Here is a 20,585-nt window from a genome sequence, read left to right as displayed (position 1 = left end):
AAAATGTTTAATAGCCTCCTATGCAAAACAAAACTAACCAAAAACCGTCAATTTGAAAATAATAGTCTTTCCTATCTAGGTTATAACCTTGAAATTGGATCCAAAATACAATATTTGCTAAAATCGCAGATTAAAATCAGTATATAAACTTGGTATGTGTTTGAAGTTAGGATATACTATATGTATACAACATTCAAGCAAAGAGTGCATTATTTGTGGGAAAATATTTCAATAATTTAAAAATGTATAATGCATTAAACGTTAGACTTTGATGGCATCTTTACGTTTCCTATTTAATCCTATTTCATATTTAAGGGGGGGGAGGGAAACCTTTCTAAACATTTTTTTCTTAGTAATATCTAGCAAGGAATTCATCTTTTGAAACAAATGGCAGGAAAAGACTGAAATGGCCAAATATAATTTCAGCACAAAAGTTGCATCAGTAGTTTACATGTTAAAATATTTTTTTCTTTATATAGTATACAGACCATCTATATATGTATCAAAGAGATAAGATGTCAGCTTTAGCAGTCACTGTGAACTTTCTGTCAGAAATGCTAGGTACAGGCTAATGAAGTAGCTCACTGGATATAATTAAAGGGCTACACAGCATTCTAGCTCTCCAATACAGAAGACAAACAAAGATGTTCTTAAATCATTTACATCTAAAAAGAGATCACATGAATCAGCTTGCTTTTGAGCCCTCTCCTCCAAAGTTCATAAATCTAATGAAATAAACCACACTCCTATTCTTTCTCATTCCTGTTTTAATCTGCCTGTAAACCAGGGGTGAAATTCAGCAGATTCTGACAGGTACTGGGGAACCGGTAGCGGAAATTTTGAGTAGTTCAGAGAACTGGCAAATACCACCTCTGGCTGGCCCCAAGACTGGGGTGGGAATGGAGATTTTGCAATATCCTTCCTCCAGGAGTGGGGAGGGAATGGGGATTTTGCAGTATCTTTCCCCAGCCATGCCCACAGAACTCATAGTAAGAAACTTTGAATTTCACCAACACCATGCATGATACAGTTGAAAGGTATCTATTGTGGGAAGCAATGAAGTTCTAGATTCCAGTATTTGGCCTGCACAGTTAAAACAGCTGGACTACTGGAACCACTGTGCCCAAAAGCCTACAGCCTACAGCATATCAGTCACCTTTCTCATATTGCTGAACTTTCAGCAATCCCAGTGAAACATGGCTAAATTGGGTGTTACAGTTTAGGAACATCTGGAGGTTGGCAATTCTGAATCTTTCATCTAGAACAGCAACATGATGCTGTATCATTGAATGTAACTCTAACAAAATTGAAAAATAAAATATAAAACATTGAAAAAAGTCAATGTTCTCATGTATTAATTAGCTGGGTTTATATTCTGCCTTTTATCTGATAGGTTAAACCATGTATAACTTGAAATGGTAAAACATAGTGGTTGAATCTATGTTTTAAAAAATGTTAATTGTTTTACATTTAAAACATGCAAGTGTAAATTGTGTAAATAAACTAAAAGGAATGAATGAAAGTGCCACTAATTTATTTTAATTTTAATTTGCCACTAGAAACATGATTTAAAATATGTAAATTCCAAAAGAATTATGTAGTAAGGAAATATAAGTGCCGACACAATTTCTTTTGGTGGGTGAGAGCACATGCATATTTACTGAGCCCCACATTGATTTATTTATATAGCTATGCCATAGAAAAAAATATTGAAAGTTCATATATTTGTAATAAATAATAGTAATATGGTATTTTCTTAGCAGGATCTTGAAGACAAAATATAACCTGTTTCAAAAGCATGTCAGGACATATATTGCTTTATTGTTAAACTGTATATGCTATGCATGATAAAAATTAAGAGAAATAATGTGGTTTTAATTCGAATACTCACTGCCCCACACTGTTTGCAGTGGTGTCGTCTTTTTGTAATGGAGTTAAAGCTTTCACTGCAACTTTTGCAAGCTTGCTTTTCTTTATCTCTTTTTGATTTTGAAGATTTTCTGCAGCACTCAGGCTGGAATGAAAAAGTAAATTTACAAATTTACAAATCAATAAAATGCAGCTCAACTCCCATTGCATTATCTAATATAAATAAGGTACATATTTAAACTATGCAAAGAGTAATACTGCATTAAAATTACCCAGATCCAAAGTTTGTTAGTCTGATCACTTTTAAAATAAAACATTAAATAACTTCCGAAAAAGGCTAAAGTTCTAAAGCACACCTAGTAACAATTACAGAGTTTGGGTAGTCTATTACAATATATGATCCACTTCATCTTTGAGAATCTAGACCTCATACCATAGAAAAAAATGATGCAGAAAAATTGAGGAAACTCCTGGAAGTCTTTAGCACCTTGAGTTGATCAGTCGTTTCTTTATACAAGAATACTCAAGATTACTACAGGGCTGCCTAGATAGCAACAGACACTAAAGAGAAGCACAAAGGTAATCTTCTGAATCTTTAGTATTTCTTAAGATCCATCACTAAAAATATTTTTCCTGAATTAAAGCTTGTCTCATAGATAGATAGATAGATAGATAGATAGATAGATAGATAGATAGATAGATAGATAGATAGATAGATAGATAGATAGATAGATAGATAGTACGGATATCCCTATGTGAAATCCATGGACAAGCTTGGACACTTGTCCTTCTTATTGCTCAGCAGACAACACCTGCTGGGAGGAAGCAAGAGAAAAATATGCATGCTATCCCATCAGGGATAATTTTGGACATTGTTATAAGTGAAAAAATCATCCTGTTTTCTCTCTCTGCTTGCAACAGTATATTTTAATGCAGGATACAAATTCATTTCTTGGGGTATGATCTGCCAGAGCCTTTATAAAGACTGCCACTAGATTGGAACTTCTAATGGGAAAGATATTAAAAATTACTAAATACATGAAAAATTTAATTGCATTTAATTAAATGTTAATTACATGTATGTTTATGGGAAATTAAGCTTATTTCTTGTCCTGGTTGATGTCATGTCCATTACCCACTTTGAATCCCCCTGTCTCTTCAACAAAGCTTACAACATTAAAAAGAAAAGAAAACAAAGCTATTCCAAATGGCTGATAAAATTACAGGAAAATATAATTAAGTCTCATATATTTGATTCTACACACTATTTCAGACTTTTGAATGTATTGGGAGTTTTCATTTTAGATATAAGTCAACAAATTCAACACAAAAACTTCAAGGAATAGAGGGCTATTTCCCACTAAGGCAGGGGCCGCCTGCAAATTTAAAGTAGCAGCAGCAGTAATAACAATCTCTATTGCTTTGGAATTAAAAAAAAACTATTGAGGATCATTTACTAACATATATAATCCCATCTATTTTCCCCCATTAACTTTACCACTTTAGTTTTTCAAACTAATTGTGGTTATATCTTAATGTGCAAAGTATTTTTTTTAGCATGTTGAACAGTATGAAGGAGGTGGCTTCTGGTCTGCTAACTATTATCACCACCAAGTGGCAGAATTCGCCTCTGTTGAATTGGTTAATTATCTCTTATCAAGTAAAAGAGAATTACTACATTCGCAACACCATATGATAATATGATGTTTCAATTTAACTTCATGCCCCTCCTGTGCATTTTAAAGAACACTAATTTTAACAGGATTGTTTCCTTTCTATTAAAAACAAAGGTCATACATAGTCTATTCAAATAACATCATTATTAAGTAACTGACACAAGTGACATTCTAAAGAGAAATACTACTAAAATTGCAGTAGATCCAGAAGGCTGATGACTAACTGACAACTCTTAAGTAATCTGTAATTAAAGCAACTATTCTCTTTCAATGAGTGGCAGATGGGTGGGATTTAGACAGAGAAAAAGATAGACATTTCTTTTCCCCAGGGAGTCCAGTGCACCGGTACATCCAAAAATACTGTAACAGTACATTTTCCTGATCGGGCTGGGATTGAACCCAATAATCAAAAAGTCCTGAAAGAACTGGAACCAATAAGAGGAAGTGGGCTGCAAAAATATGGCAGATGAATGAAGGAGAGTTTTTGTGTGTTTGTGACATTTTTCTATTTGCTTCCATTCTCCCATGTCCTTCCATCTTATTTTAAAGCTAATGATTTTATAGAGTTCAGTGTCAAGTAACTTGATGCACGCAGACAGATTATTTTCTCAAATCTTACTTTGTCACCTTTATTATAAATAAAAACCCTTCACAGTGTTCTTTTTAATCCAGTGTTGGTTCTATATACCACTAGGGTCTTTAGAACTGTTTGAACGTGATCATTTTGATAAAAAGGGGAAACTGAAGCCACTTATTTATAAGCTTACTCTCTGGGAACTGGGGCTTCTAGTACGGTCCATCTAACCTCCAGGTGAGGGAGGGACATCCCCCATTTCAAGGACAAATGAAGGCAGCATAACTTCCTGCCTGGCTGGGCTTCATACCCATGTGTAAATCCTAGGAAGGATCTGACAGGTTTTTGCATGTGTTGGCAACAGATAACATGCTGCTCCTCCATTATAAACTTTGTTGTTAGTTGCAAAGTCAAGTCCGACCCATCATGACGCCATGAAAAATGTTCCTCCATCCCTTTTGCTTCAATGACTTCATCCAGCCACCTCATTCTCTATCATCCCATTCTTCTTTTGCCCTCAATCTTTCCCAGGATTAGGTTCTTCTCCAGGAGTCCTTCCTTTTCATTAGGTGGCCAAAATATTTGAGTTTCATCCTCAGGATCTGGCCTTCTAAAGAGCAGTCAGGGTTGATCTCCTCTAGGACTGACTGGTTTGATCGCCTTGCAGTCCAAGGGACTTGCAGGAAGTCTTCTCCAGCACCATAGTTCAAAAGCCTCAATTCTTTGGCGCTCAGCCTTTCTTATGGTTCAACTTTTACAGCCATACACTGCAACTGGGAAAACCATAGCCTTGACTGTACACACTTTTGTTGGCAGGGTTTTCATAGATTTTCCATAGCTTTCCTCCCCAGGAGCAAGAGTCTTTTAATTTCTTGGCTTTTAAAAACTTTTAAAAAGTTTTTAAAAACTTAGCAAGTTAATATTTGTGTGGATCAAATAACTCAGGGTATTTATACTTCTTTTTACCTTTGGCCGCATCTGAAAAACTATAACATATTTTGCATATATCTGCCATTTCTAGCACAAATGAGCCAAGGCCATTGAGATCAGACATAAATTGAATAGAGAGCTACCAATCAACAACTCCTGCATGGTTAGAAAAAAATGGGCTTTGCTCCTACAGTTCAAGCCAAAGTTTCTTAAAGTAGACCCAGAGTGTTTCAGTAACTTCTCTTAGCCACATATTTAGTTAAGTGATATGAATAAATATAAATGATTTAATAATCATTTATTAAAATCCTTATTCAAATCATAAAAACATATGAAGAATAGTTGCAGGAATTGAATATGTCTAGTCTAGTCTAGTGAAAAGAAGGATTAGGGGAGACATGATAGCAACGTTCCAATATCTCAGGTGTTGCCACAAAGAAGAGGGAGTCAAACTATTCTCCAAGACACCTGAGGGTAGAACAAGAAGCAATGGGTGGACACTAATCAAGGAGAGAAGCAACCTAGAACTGAGGAGAAATTTCCTGACAGTTAGAACAATTAATCAGTGGAACAACTTGACTCCATAAGCTGTGGATGCTCCAGCACTGGAGGCTTTTAAAAAGACCAATTTGTCTGAGATGCTAAAGGGTTTCCTGCTTGATCTAAGACCACAGTTTTCACTGCTAAGGAAATGATTATTAAGTGAGCCATGTCAATTTTATAACTTTTTTTGCCATGGTTGTTAAATGAATTACTGCAGTTGTTACATGAATCACAGTCATTAAGTGAATCTGCTTCCTCCATTGACTTTGTCAGAAGCCATCTGGGAAATTCACAAATAGTGATCACATGACCCCTAAGATGCTGCATCTCTTATAAATACATGCCGGTTGCCAAGCATCAAATTTTGATGATGTTGTGGGAATGCTGATGTTTGTCCATTGTGTTCGAAGAGGATCTTGACATCTAACAGGTTGTGGGCCGTCCACGATGTGTCCGCAGGTGACTGGTAAGGCCTATATGGGCACAAAATGTTCTGCCACATGTCGGGCAGACAGGTGTGGGCACCATTGTTGCAGCATTTGTAGCTCTGGCTTTGCGGTGTGCTCACTTCTTTGTGCTCGGTTGTTCTTCTGTCCTCAGATGTATGGTAGCCTTGGTGGATCTTGTGCCAAGGTTTCCCAAGAGGTGGTTTCAACATCCAGGGACTTGAAGCCAGAGGCTTTCAACAGATGTGGGAATGCTACAAAGGTTATTAAGAGCGAGTACCATGTGTCACTTTTTTTCATGGCCACTGCAACTTCGAACAATTGCAAACAAAATGCTTGTAAGTTGAGGACTGCTTGAATCTTTGTTTGCTTTGGTTGAATAAAGGTATTAGTTATATTTTCATTTTCTTTCAAATGATTTAAATGCAAGAAGAATGTGTGTGCCTTAGAAGAGAGAAATGCTTATTTTTTTATCAAAATATTAAACAAATTTGAGTTTCCTTTATATGGGGTTGTGGTAAAACCACTATAATCCAGGGAGTTAGGAAATATCTCTGATTGGTCCTCTACTGCTGGTGTTATCTATATTTGTTCAATTGGGGAGGAGAAGCTATCCTCTTAAGCATCTCTGTCTGTGTCAGAAAGGGTTGTCAAAGCATTGTGGATGAAGCAATCCCAGAGACTACGTTTATGACACAGTAATGCTTGTATACCACAAAGACTGAAAATATCATTCTAAGTTGAGCCATCTTCACCCCAGGCAGCACAGCATCTTCAGCCAGCCCTGATTGTTGGCTGGACATTCTTCTATCTCCAGGAAACGCCCCTTCTCTTTTCTGGTGGCACCTGCTACAACATTCATGTGCAAATATAAAGGGAAGGGTGCATTTTCCTCTCCAGTAGCACTGTCTATTCATATGTAGATTTACACAGACTTAATAAGGCGATCAGTTACTAGGCGGAAACACAACTGATTAACTAGCAACAATTTCTATTATCAGGTGGCAACCCTAATTATAAGGAAGTCTGGTGCAGCTGAATTAGGCAGAGCAGTTTAGCCTAGAGTTAAATGGGGATTTTCATATGAAAAATACAGTCTGGTATCTGAGCAACTGAAAATTTGTAGCAGCCCGTGAGGCATCTGTCATATACTATGTACATTGCTATGGTTTATAGTACCTACTTGAATGTGCAGCAAACTGCATTTAAAGAAAGTACAGGAAATAAGGGCTTATCGGTTTCATAAATCAGGTATGTGTTAAAGCTTTGTATTAGAAAAGGCAAAGCATAACCTTTACTCATGGCAAAAATGCTTTTGTAAGTAAAATGGAAGGAAGAAATACGACTTATCTAAACTAGTTTCTGTTTCCTACACATGTGCGTGCACAAACGCACCCACATGCACCCACACAGAGAGCGCCCCATTAAACAAAGCATTTAATGAGGCATTGGTTTCACAACTGCTTACCCCTGCAGATGTGCTGCTGCTACTGTCTGTTCCTGGCATAGATTCCATGGAACTGGTGCTCACTATCTGATAACGAGAAAGCCAAAAACAAATCAGAACAAATCAATCCTGAAATTAGATTCAAAGGCTTGGAGAAATTAATAGAAAGATAATTCTAAATAAAATATTCTAAATATTTTATTTATTCAAAATAAACATTTAAAATATATAATAGTTTTTTAAAAATAAAAATGTTTGGTTTGGTCTAGTGGTTAAGGCACCAGGCTAGAAAGCAGGAGAGTGTGAGTTCAAGTCCCACCTTTGCCATGAATGCCAGCTGGGTGATTCTGGGCTAGTCACGTTCTCTCAACCCAACCCACTTCACTTGAGTTGTAGGGAAAGTGGGAGGTGGACAATGTGTTGGATATGTTTGCTGCCTTCAGTTATTTGTAAAAATAATAAAGGCAGAATACAAATAAAACAAATAAATAAATAAAATAACCCATCACAAGTCAGCCCAATAACTGCATGTTAACCTTTGCTTTCAGAAATTCTTGGGCAGCAAAAATGCAACTAAATAAATGAACAAATATAATGTTTTTTGATGCCTGTGTTTAACTAGGTACTCTTATCTAGTTTTAGAATTTCTATGAAGAACTGATTACATTTTAGGTCATGCATATGCAGAAATGTTGAAAATTCAAAAAGAGTTCACAAACTTCTAAGCACCACTGTATGCATATATTAACAATAACCTAGAATAAGTTTGGAAGAGCATCTCCCCAGAGATCTGTATGGTTCTCCCCTGATATTTCAAAAATCTTTGAAAACTTAGCTGTTTTTCCAGGCTTGTATTCCCCAATATTCCAAATATTTCCAAGTACTTTGGTTAGAGTATTTATTAAACCCAATCAGTTTTTATTTTGTGTATTATAGATTTGTACTTTACTTCTATTTTATTGTGCTTTACTTTTTAAAGTGTAGTTTGTCTAAAGTCACTTGGAATCTGGCAACTGCTAAATCAAATCAAAACAAAATTTAATTTAAAATTCCTATTTCTTACATTTCAGCCTTTTATTTCTGCCCCGCAGGCGAAATCCAGACCTGTCAAAGGATCCCACTAAATATGAATATGATATCACTGAAGAGGCATTATAACCTAACTCTTCAGACACTATTGTTTCCTGTGTGAAAACGTGTATCTGCCATACAATGTATCTTAAATGCTTAGATTACTTACTGATGAATCTGGGAAGTGCTCATCCTCTTGAGAAAAGGAGTTATTAAAAGCCCTAAATGTTTCACTGTTCTGTTTATGTTTTTCAATTGTTGCTTGAATAACCTGTGGTAGTTTCAAAGAAAAGTAATAAGTAAAAACAATTTTCAGCAAAGACTTAGACCACAACAACACACAATATTTTTTCTTAAATGATCATTAATAGATTTCAACGTTTCACAATTTTACCTGTTCAAGTCTAAAATTGCAAATTAAAATTATTCAGAAAACAGAGTGTCTTGCAGATAATGAGGGGGTAATAATTTTTGCTAATTAAATACAAGGTTTATCTGAATTGTTTAGTGAGAAGAATGAGGGAGATAATGGATCTTGAAGAAGGAAGCAGATGAGATTGTAACTCAGAAAACTGTTTGTTTCCATTCTAAAAAGTTAAATGGCATTACTGAAATAATGTATACACCAGGCTGCCAATGAAAATGGAGTTAGTGCAAAATATGATCTCATGAATTTTAATCCAAGGCAAATATTGTGAACGAATCTTGTCTGCTCTGAAAAAACCTAATGGTTTTTGACCGATTCTCAATTTCCAGAGTGTGGACTCCAATTGAGATGTGATGTCTGAAAGACTCCAGCAAGGTGAAGGAAGAAAAAGTTATGAAAGAGACACAACTCAAAGCAGTGGAAGGCATGAAAAAGGGAAAAAATTATAATCTAATCTTAGGTGAGAGCGTAGAAATGGGATAAATAATACATTGACATATATTTTTTAATGTGAGATGTTTAGCTATATTTATTTTATTTATTTTTCATATCACCCATCTCCTTTACAGAGGATCTCTCTTAAATATAATAATATAAACTATGTATTATAATATATAAACTATTATAATACATATGTCATGTCACATCATATCATTCTGCCAATTATTAGCTGAGGACCCACCCCAATCCATGCGATTGTTCCTTCCCAGCCCTTAGACTCAGTAAGGTAAGGGACTGCCTCCAGGTCTTCCCACCCACCTAGTGCAGTGTGAACCCACAGCCATCCTTGGAAGCCACAACTGCTTGTGCTATGCAGTGCAAATGCACAGTGCCCTGGGAAAACCCAATTGCTTCAGCAGCACAGAGCGAAGCAAGAAAAAACCTTGATAAAATAGATATTACCTGAATCCAATCTTTCTTTTCTTCTTCTGTCCTGTAAAATTAGAACAAAGGGTGTTTGCCTTTCTTTTTATAATATCAATTCTTTGAGAACCAGACATAAATAATTTAATATATGGAATTGTTTTAATATCTGAAAGGTATAAACTAGGGAGTAAAACTTCACATCTTTCTAGACCTCACGTTCCAGCTGGCTAAAATAAAGTCTCAGATTGTTTCTGCTCTTGTTCTTCTGTTGCAAGGCTCGGAAGAACCATGAAACAGAGAATTCCGGAGGATTTCTGTCCCACTGTGCTTTTTCACTCAGAAATAATGCTACCCTCCAGGTAGCCTCCACCTTAGAGTGCTCTGTGCACTCTATACTGTCACCTCCTCAGGTTTCTTCTACTCTTCATCTTTTCCAATGAGCTAAACAAACCAGGCTCCATGGGAGGTCAGCCTTCAAGGCAGAAGCATTTGGAAGCAGCTAGTTGCTTCATTGGATCTTTGTCTGTCTTGTTGAAATAGCAAAAGGGGAACAAAAAAGGCTCAAGACACAGTTTCAAAGGGCTTCCTTGAAGCATTTTCTTGGCACTTTCCAATAGGAAAAGTGAGGTGTAGGTAAGGGAAGTTCTTCACTTCTTTCTCCCCCTTCCTCTCTCATGAACGTATCTGAAAGATGGAAGGCCCTGAGAGTTGATGCCTCAAATATTTCTTATTCCTTGCAGTGGGATTTCCTCAGGAACTACACATTCCCAGTGAGAAGGATTTAATCCTGACGCAATACTATGCTCAACTTCTGCTATAGGTGAACAGCAATCATTCTTTGCTGGGATTGAACCAGGGGTAGTCTTCTGGGGGTTTGCACGGGTTCGGGTGATCCCCTAGCTAGTATTCTGCTCAATTTGGTGAACCCCCTGGTTGGCACCGCCCACCCTGCCCATCCCAGAAATCTCCACACGGCCAGTTCATCATGCCAGGTAAGTGCAGGGGTCATGTGGAGACTCAGGAAGGGGGGGGAAACGGGCCTTTCTGAGGTTCCAGAAGTCTACAAAAGAGCTTGTTTCTGGCCTCTGGAGTCCAGGGGAAGCAGTTTTCGCTCTCCCAGAGGCTCAAGGAAAGCCTCCAGAGCTTGGGGAGGGTGAAAAATAGACCTACCAGAAGTTCTGGAAGTCGAGAAATGGACCTGTTTCTAGAGTCTAGAGCTCTGGGAATCAGTTTTCGTCTTCCCAGAGGCTCGAAAAAAGCCTCCAGAGCCTGGGGAGGGAGAAACAACATACCCCGCCGTGGTGCAGGACACACCCCACCATGGCCACGCCTACCCAGCAATGGGAAAGTGAACCCATTGCTGCAATTTTTGAAGCCCATCCCTGGATTGAATATTGCCTAAGCAAATATAATACAAACAAGATGCATCAACTTTTTTTCCCTTTTAATATTTCTTAAACATTACATTAGAAGTTTAGGATGGGAAAGGTCCAATTCAAAATAAATAAATATATTTAGGAGAAGAAAAATAATCTGTACCTGGCTTGTAGCTCCAAGGATCTTTTCTTTCCTGTTATTGAAAAAGTATGGGTCACATTTTGCTTGACTATTTCCTGGACCTAGAAAACCAAATCAACATTTTGACATTTTTTAGTATTTAATTCTAATCACGATCAGACAAACCAATGTGTTTCTCTCAATAGAAGTTCATTCAGAAATGAATTCCTTATTAAAAATATAACAGTAACTATGTATCTTAACTAACACTAGAAATTCATACACCAGAAAGTAAAACCAAACGAATCATATACAAACCTGCAATCCTGCAATATCAATCTTTTCACGAACACTGAATTTCTGGCCTATCAATCTCAGTTTTGGAACACAGTATAACACCATGCTGTTAAACTGTAAATAACAAAAAAGATGTATGTTTTGTAGTTATTTTTACATAATTATTTCATAAGAATAACATGCACACATGTATATGTATATAAAAAACCAAATACTTTATGTAGCTTTTTAATGAATCATAAAAGTTAATAGTTTTATTAAACAGACATTTCTATATTTTGCTATTTTATCAGAAGATTCTAGAATCAAAAGATTTAGATGTGCTGCGTGGTACACATTTAGGGGAAGTACCTTAATTTTACTCTTCCTTACTACTACAAATAATCTGTGCATATTCCCTTCAGGGCATGTCCGCACATGTACTGAGTTATTGTTTTGTATTTTTTTATTTATTGTATTTGCATTTCAGTATTCTCTAGGACCGGGATGGCCAACCTATGGCACGCATACAGAGCCATTTCTCAGGGTATGCAAGGCGTTGTCCTGTTAGCTGGCCAGCACGCATGTGCGCGCTGGACAGCTGACTTCGGCATTCTTTTGAGGCCATTTTTTACTCTCCCCAGGGTCACTTTTTGCCCTCCAGGGCCTTCAGGGAAGCCTTCAGAAGGTCCCTGAAGGTTCCAGAGGTCTAAAACCGGCTATACGAACAAACTGGAAGTCCATTCCCAAACTACCAGTTTGCCCTAGGGCCAGTTTTTTGCGCTCTGGAGGCTTCAGGGAAGCTCCAGAAGCCTCCAGAGGGCCTCCGGGGGGCAGGGAAGGCTGTTTTCGCCCTTCCCAGGCTCCCATAAAGCCTCTGGAGCCTGGGGAGGGTGAAAGCATGCCAAAAATGGGGGGAGGATTGGTCATGCGCGCATGCATGCTAGGGTTGTGTCCATCACATTTTGGGTGTAGCACATCTGCATGCAACCCCCCTGCGCTCCCCCTGCTTTTGGCACGTGAGGACTTCAAGGCCACATACATGTGTCTTCCTAATTTGTTTTGATAGTTTTGATAGAAATCTTACTAGATACAGTGATTAGCCCAGAGTCACCCAGTGAATGCCATGGTTGAATGGGGAGATGGATATGATCCGAACTGCAACTCTACACTAAACTGCTCCTTAAAAGTATTCCAGGTAAATTCTTAGCACAATTCATTTGATGTAACAGCAGATACAGTAAGTATGCCAACATTGTTCAGTTCCATCTTTATCCATATTGGAAATCTAATATATAAGTAGTCCTGGACTTACAACAGTTCATTTAGTGATCGTTCAAAGTTACAACAGTACTGAAAAAAAGTGGCTTATGATTTTTTTTCACACTTTGCAGAATCCTTCCTATGGCCACATGATCAAAATCCAGATGCTTGGCAAGTGGTTCATATTTATGACCATTGTAGTGTCCCGGGGTCACGCGATCCCCTTTTGCGACCTTCTGGCAAGCAAAGGCAATGTGGACGCCAGATTCACTTAACAACTATGTAACTAAATTAACAACTGCAGTGATTCAGTTAACAATTCCACTTAGCAACATAAATTCTGGGCTCAGTTGTGGTTGTAAGTTGAGGACTATCTATATTTAGATAAGATTGCAAGATAGCAAACTCCAGAATTACTCATTTATGCTTCCTTATCTCTTATTGACAACATCTCTTGTTTACATATTCTTTTTAATATATTTAATAAATCCAAATTTATGTTTTCATATATAACCTCACAATAGAGGATTCAGGGACAATAAAGTATATTGCTGTATCATATATAACAAAACAAAAATTGTACATGAAAAGAGTTTTTAGATAGAAAGATAGGTAAAGCCTTGCAGATTATTTACAGATTCCTAATTATAGTTTTGTGCTAAAGTTGCAGAATAATTTATTTTGACTGTAAACATATCAGGCCACAAACCACAGTTTATACTATGGCAATCAATTAGAAACTTAATAATGTGGATTGAAGTTGTTTTACAAATTACACCCTGTTTTACTCATGCTTATGTCTGAGCTCAGAATTCTGGCTTATTCCTGGTGTGTTTTTGTCCCCTTATCAAGATTCTCACCAATTGATCAAAGGTAAGGTAAACATAACTAGGAAAGCACAGCTTTGCATGCTAAACAACATTTGCTAAATAACATTGTTTGTTCTACCCAGATTCTCTTAAATAGCAGTATTCACATTCAAACACATAAAAAAACCAGCAAAAAAACACCAACAATTTATTCACACACAGGCACACAAAACCCCCTGGCTAAGACTAAGGGGGGGGGGAAAGCCAAACATTAACTATTCCTAAAACATTTGGAATACTCTTTCAATAACGATAACACAAGCCAGCTAAGAAAGGTAGAAATACTATTGATAGAATTTCTTGATTGTGGGCAGGTGTGTCGAAGATTGATTAACTTAGTCAAAGGAGCTTATGTGGACAGAGTAAAAGATTTTATATCAAAGAAACCAAGTGACTCACCAGAAATAAATACCTATCCTGTGCTGTGCCATTCTTTGCTGACAGTTTTTGAATATGGCCCTCTTTAATCAATTCATTGGCAGGATTAACAATATCTTCTTCTCCACCAAGGCGTTCGTACACTTCTAACAACTTGTGCATCTTTTCCTACAAGAACAAAAGAAATACACAATTCTTGTATTTCTAGTGTTTGCTAATTTATTATAAATGCCCTATAAGAGAAGGCAATTCTGTCATTTAATAAATAATATGTTAGACATGAAGTAATTATTGTCATTCTTCATTTTATACTCTTGTGCAAAATAAGTAATCAGAACAGTTTTTCTAATAATAGAAAAACTTCACACACATTTTCTTTTAATGTCACACAATGTAAGAAATCCACAATTAAATCTGCATGCCTTGCAAAGAACTTAAACATGTATGCCATCTGCAGTAGTAAAATACCTACAATAATACAGACACATGGGACATTTTACATTCTACATTCAAGAAAGAGAAATAAAAGCTGTCTCAGCCACTTTAAATAGCGAATAAGAATAATTTGTACTATCTGTCTTTGTGAGGTTTTTATGGATTCCATATTCTCAACACATTTCTCTTTATCTCTTTTTTCATTTATCTTCATTTTATAGCCGCAGATGACAATTTTCACACATTAATAATTATCAGATGAAGTCAGATTATTTAAATTGTTTTCTATTTATCTTGTAGCAATATAAAATAAACATAACAATACCAGCTTAATATAATTCTGTTATATTGGCTCACTGCATAACTAATATTTTGAATTACTGCAAAATCTGCCTGTGTACCAAGCAACAGGGACAAGTCTCAACTAAAACAAAGTAAATAAAATAACAAATGGTACCGAAATGATAATCTGAGAATCTTTCAACTAAGAAAATGGTTTTAATATACTATTTTTTATTTTTTTTAGGAAGCAGAAAGTTTTGCATGTACATAGATAGAGTCTGTTTCTAATAATTACAAATATAGAAGGTATAATTGGCTAGATGATTTACTGGAAGATTTTCTACTAATAACATTTCATTCTTATACTTTAGATTTTATTTTAAGGAGGTTTTTTAAAAATATATAAATTTAACTCTGCAGAACTACTTTAAAAATGTGGCTTTCTATAAGACCTAAACTTGCAATTCAACTTCTGTGATAATCTCCTGAGCATTAGCACCTGAGAAAACTAGGCCATTTGATTAGTTTTCTAAGATAAAACCCTCTTTCTCCTTCCTTTCCCCTTCAGAACGCTGCCCAGCCTGCCAAGGATGCTAGTGCATAGCAAAACAAAACTCAACAGCCTGGCCAGTGTTTTGGTGGTGCTGGGGAGGGGAAGGAAGAAGAGCAGGTGAGACCATGGGGAAAAGGAATAATGATAAAACTGGGGTTTTCCAGAGAGGAAGAAGAGTTGGCTGGCCAGCAGTGGTGGGTTGCTAACTGATTTATTACTGGTTTGCTCTTGCGCGTGCTAGTGCTTGCGTAGTGTCTGGGCAGGTAGGCGGAGCCTCCCACCACCACCACTACTGGGCTGAACCAGGAGCAACCCAGCTCTGCTGGAGAGATGGTTAGGATATATGCCAGGTAAAGGTGAGCCTGGAAAACCATCATTTGCTTATTAATACGGGGGAAAGACCTGTTAACAAAATAAATTTCTGAGCTTAACCATATGTTGTAAATAATGCATAAGAAGTGGCACAGAGCCAGGATGGCATAGTGGTTAGAATGCAGTACTGCAGATTACTTCTACTGACTGCTAGCTGCCAGCAGTTCGATTCTCACCAGCTCAAGGTTGACTCAGCTTTCCATCCTTCCAAAGTCAGCAAAATGAGGACCCAGATTATTGGGGGCAATATGCTGACTCTGTAAACCATTTAGAGAGGGCTGTAAAGCACTGCAGAGACTATATAAGTCTAACTGCTATTGCTATAACAAATAGTAAGGAAACAAAAGTCCCACAAGGAATACACATAATATTAAATATAAATAAAAAACAGTAGTTTTATATATTAGTCCGATACATATTAAAGAGTTTAAGCATTAATAAAAAAACAGTGTTTCAAGCAAGCATCTCAGTTAATGGCTCAGATGACATTTGTTTTACATACTTTCTACTCACCATCTTTCGGATGGCTGCATTTGAATGGTTTGCTGCAGTAGAAATGAGCTCCAGTGATTCTGCAATATACAATTATTCATTCTGAAGATTATTATTGGCTAATAATACAGTTTTTATTCCCCTGGTATGCATAATCTGAGTCCAAAATTGCAAGCTAGTGAACTCACTTCTACCATGTCTACACCTTTTAGGATCAATATGAATTTGATATTATTGAGTTAGCATCACTGATAAAAAATACTATAGTGTAGGGGTGAAATTCAGCAGGTTATGACAGGTTCTGGAGAACCAGTAGCAGAAAATTTGAGTAGTTCGGAGACCATCAAATACTACCTCTGGCTGGCCCCAGACTGGGTGGGAATGGAGATTTTGCAATATCCTTCTTCTGGAAGGGGGGGTGGGACTGGAGATTTTGCAGTATCCTTCCCCTGCCATGCCCACCAAGCCATGCCCACAGAATTGGCAGTAAAAAAATTGAATTTCACCACTGCTATAGTGCATAATATTATTAAGCAAAAGAAAATTGTATTTACTCAAATGTCAAAACATAATAAATTGTATTGAATGAACAGCATTGGTGTTTTAATTGGTAATTTGGATTAAAATGGGCTGTTTCAGTATGCAAACGTAACCTCATTCTCTTCTATGTCACTAAAAAAATGATACCTCGTTGATATATACTTACTGGATTCTATTGCATGTGACCCTATATACTGGAACAGAAAATGTGACTTAAAAGAAATTCATCAGTTCCCTTAAAAAGTCAAATTTGACCCATGGATTGTTTAACTGTTTATTTCTATTTAATAAAAAGTAACCTTTATGTTTGAGGGCACAACCTAACACTTTAGTTGAGCTTATTGACATGACCCTGAACCATGATTTTTAAAGTTGGCCACTGGACTATTTTGCTTTTTCAGCTGTTAAAATATCAGGAAATATTATTTGTCAATAACCCATTTGAATTAATACATACTAGAGGCTCTACTCTTTTAAACATAATGGAATATAGTGACAGAAACATACTTCTATGCTTACTAGATGTATGTTATATATTATATACTGTATATAAAAAATTAAAGATTTGAATTCCTGATTTTGTGGGTTTGCTAGACTAGATGCTCTGTTTGATCATTGTTTCAGAGGCATTTCCTTATCTAAACAGAGAAACAGAATGATGAAGGGCAGGCAAAAAAGCATTGGGAGCAGGAGTCTGGCTTCATGCTGGTTCCCTATTGAGGGAAGCAGGGGAGGAGCATCAGTAATCTTCCTTCCTCCCTTCCCTTTAGGCTTAGTCCAAGAATAGTGTAGAACAATCCAGTTAAAGTTCAGCTCTTTATTTGCTCACAGTATATAAACCAAACCTTGCCAGACTAAACCTACACACTCTTAACTCTGATATACCCTAGGAAATCTTGAGAAAGTGCTGTTTCATTGTGGTCCACCACCTCCCCCTTCAAAGACACAATCCATCACAACTTCCCTTCCTTTCTCAGCAGGCAGGTAGGTGGAGAAGGGGGCAAGGGATTGTGAGTGTGGCTGGAAAACTGTCACAGAACATTGAAAATGAATATCATGTAACTGTAGCATCACACCAGCAGCCAGTAGCACTGCAGCAACCACAACTTCCCCAAATTTCATTTTTTTGAGAGTCATGGATACAGTCTATATGTTAGCCCTTTTGAGGTACCTTGATGCAAAAACTGTTGCCCTATAATGCACTATTTTCCCCAGGAAACTGTTATGATGAGAGTTTTAGTAGTATATAAATAGCTTAAAGTAATTAGTACTATATGGGTGGTTAAACTGAAACAACAGGAACAAGTTCTAATTGTTATATTACATAGAAGGCATTTTATGGATAATCAACATTCATTCTTGAAATGTGTCTTTACTGTTCAGCAACTTATTTACAACGGCATGGATGAAAACTGCACTTACTTTCAGCATCTTTCCTATCTGGTGATTCCCCAGGAAGTTTTTTAAGATAATCCTTCAGGAGAAGCTCATAGCGTGGAATTCTCTGAACAGGTTCCAGCATGTGATGTTGCAATGTCAGGTTTCCACATATTTCTTGTTTCTGAATTGCAAAAAGATGTATTCCATTGATTATTTTTTTTTAAAAAAAGGGCATGGGTCATGTATTTATATTATTGAATGAACTGGTTATTTTTTGTATTTTGTTTTTGTTATTCTTTGTGACTTGCCCAGAGTGAGGCCAGCTCCAAACTGAATAAATAAATATGGCACAGATGCTACTTGGAGTAAGCAGAATGCATTGTGATGACTTATTTATTAAATTGGTAGGATATTCAGTTCCACTTCACACTGGGTAGAGTAAAATTTAAGGCAATATAAAATAATAAAATACAAATAATCAAAAAAGGAATATCCAGAAAATACACAGAGAGACACACACCAGCAATCAACAAACCATTTTTTTCTGAAGGGATCCTTTGCTCATTATAGCCCAAGGCCTGGTAAAAAAAAAAGCAAGTTTTAAGGCCTTGTTTAAATAAGGGCAGGATGGAGGCCTAACAGTTCTCTAGGAAAACCTTATTCCAGAGGATAAATGCCATAACAGAGAAAGCTTGCTTCTTAGGTCCCATCAATTATTCTATTTCATTGAGGGTGCATGCTGACTCTGCTAGTTCATACAGAATGGGTAGAAATTAGAGAAGGCAGGTATTATCTCAAATAACCAAGTCTTATGCTATAAAGCAATTTATAGATGATAATTAGAAGCTTCAATTACATCTAAAATGTAATTGGGTAACTATGCAGCAGTTCATTAAGCAAAAGTGTGTCATGTGCATACTGTGCCAAACTCATAATAGCCTGTCCTGCATTCTTGATCAACTATAGCTTCTGTGTGGTCTTGCATTAATGTAGATAATATTGCAGTAGCCCTCAATTGTATCTGTCCGCCCCGTGCCAAATCAATGAAGCGGTAGACGTGATGGGCCGGGGTCTTGAGGCCGTTATGGACTGGATGAGGATTAACAAGCTTGTGCTCAACCCGGAAAAGACCGAGTGGCTGTTGTGTTTTCCTCCCAAAGATTTGGCCAATATTCCAACACTCAGGCTGGGGGGTCAAATTTTACACCCCTCAGAGAGGGTTCGCAACTTGGGAGTCCTCCTGGATCCACAGCTGTCATTCGACCACCATTTAACAGCTGTGACCAGGGGGGCATTCGCCCAGGTACGCCTGGTGCGCCAGTTGCGACCCTACCTGAACCGGGAGGCCCTCACAACAGTCACTCGGGCCCTTGTGACCTCTAGGCTGGAATACTGCAATGTGCTCTACATGGGGCTGCCCTTGAGGAGCATCCGGCGACTTCAGATAGTGCAGAACGCAGCCGCGCGAGTGATTGCGGGTGCACCCCGATTCACCCGCATAACACCTATCCTCCGCGAGCTGCGCTGGCTCCCTGTCGATCTCCGGATGCGCTTCAAGGTGCTATTAATCACCCATAAAGCCCTACATGGCAGTGGATCTGGATACTTGAGAGACCGCCTTCTGCCGATTACCTCCCTACGACCTATAAGATCCCATAGATTAGGCCTCCTCCGTATCCCATCGGCCAGCCAATGCCGGCTGGCAACTACAAGGAGGAGGGCCTTCTCAGCAGTAGCCCCGACCCTTTGGAACGAACTCCCCGTGGAGATTCGTACCCTCTCCACCGTCCAAGCCTTCCGCATAGCCTTGAAGAACTGGCTCGCCCGTCAGGCCTGGGGATAAGGACCGCTACCCCGCCCGAATGATGAATGAATGTTGTTCACTATTTTATTATATGTTGTCGTTTTTTAATGTTGTATTCTCCCCCTCCCTGGTTTTTCTGTGAGCCGCCCTGAGTCCCCTCAGGGAAAAGGGCGGCATACAAATGTTAATAAAACCAAAACCAAACCAAATTTGAGGTGGGCAAAGCACAGAAAGGGCTCAATCGATTCCCTCCAGCCATCCAGCCCCGGCCAACATTTATTGTCTCCAACTACAGAGAGAGGAGAGAACCACTCAAACACAAACACACACTTTCTTTCTTCAAACCCAATGCTTGTTCCATAAGGACAGAATGATTGACAATATTAAAAAAAAATCTAGCAATCTTTATGTTGTATGTTTGCACCTCTATACACACCTACATACAAACACAGTCAGTCTTATTTCCATGTAACTGTTAGCCATTTTAAAAATAGTTTAATAAGAAATCAAATTTAATGAGAAATCAAATTCAGAATATCAACATGTTTCTGTATCAGCAGCTATCATGAGATTTTGGCAATATTTTTTATGCCA

General features: G+C 37.6%; 1 protein-coding gene across 1 annotated transcript in view; it reads right to left on the bottom strand.

The window, feature by feature from the left end:
* The window catches only part of FGD3 (FYVE, RhoGEF and PH domain containing 3), a 42,790-nt gene that overhangs the window by 7,957 nt on the left and 14,248 nt on the right, over positions 1-20,585 (bottom strand). Inside the window, exons 7-15 of the mRNA XM_087709058.1 lie at positions 18,230-18,368; positions 16,289-16,347; positions 14,155-14,301; positions 11,666-11,758; positions 11,390-11,469; positions 9,887-9,917; positions 8,726-8,827; positions 7,507-7,572; positions 1,892-2,014 (exon numbers count right to left, since the gene is read on the bottom strand). Coding sequence (XP_087565184.1) covers positions 1,892-2,014; positions 7,507-7,572; positions 8,726-8,827; positions 9,887-9,917; positions 11,390-11,469; positions 11,666-11,758; positions 14,155-14,301; positions 16,289-16,347; positions 18,230-18,368 — 840 coding nt within the window. The remainder of the gene's footprint in view (positions 1-1,891; positions 2,015-7,506; positions 7,573-8,725; positions 8,828-9,886; positions 9,918-11,389; positions 11,470-11,665; positions 11,759-14,154; positions 14,302-16,288; positions 16,348-18,229; positions 18,369-20,585) is intronic.

Source organism: Thamnophis sirtalis, unplaced genomic scaffold (genome assembly GCF_051295495.1).
Source record: "Thamnophis sirtalis isolate CommonGarterSnake01/CBP01778 unplaced genomic scaffold, rThaSir2_p1.2 scaffold_3, whole genome shotgun sequence".
Lineage (NCBI taxonomy): Eukaryota > Metazoa > Chordata > Lepidosauria > Squamata > Natricidae > Thamnophis > Thamnophis sirtalis.
The sequence above is the reverse complement of the archived record's forward strand: the minus strand, read 5'-3'. Positions and strand labels throughout refer to the sequence as shown.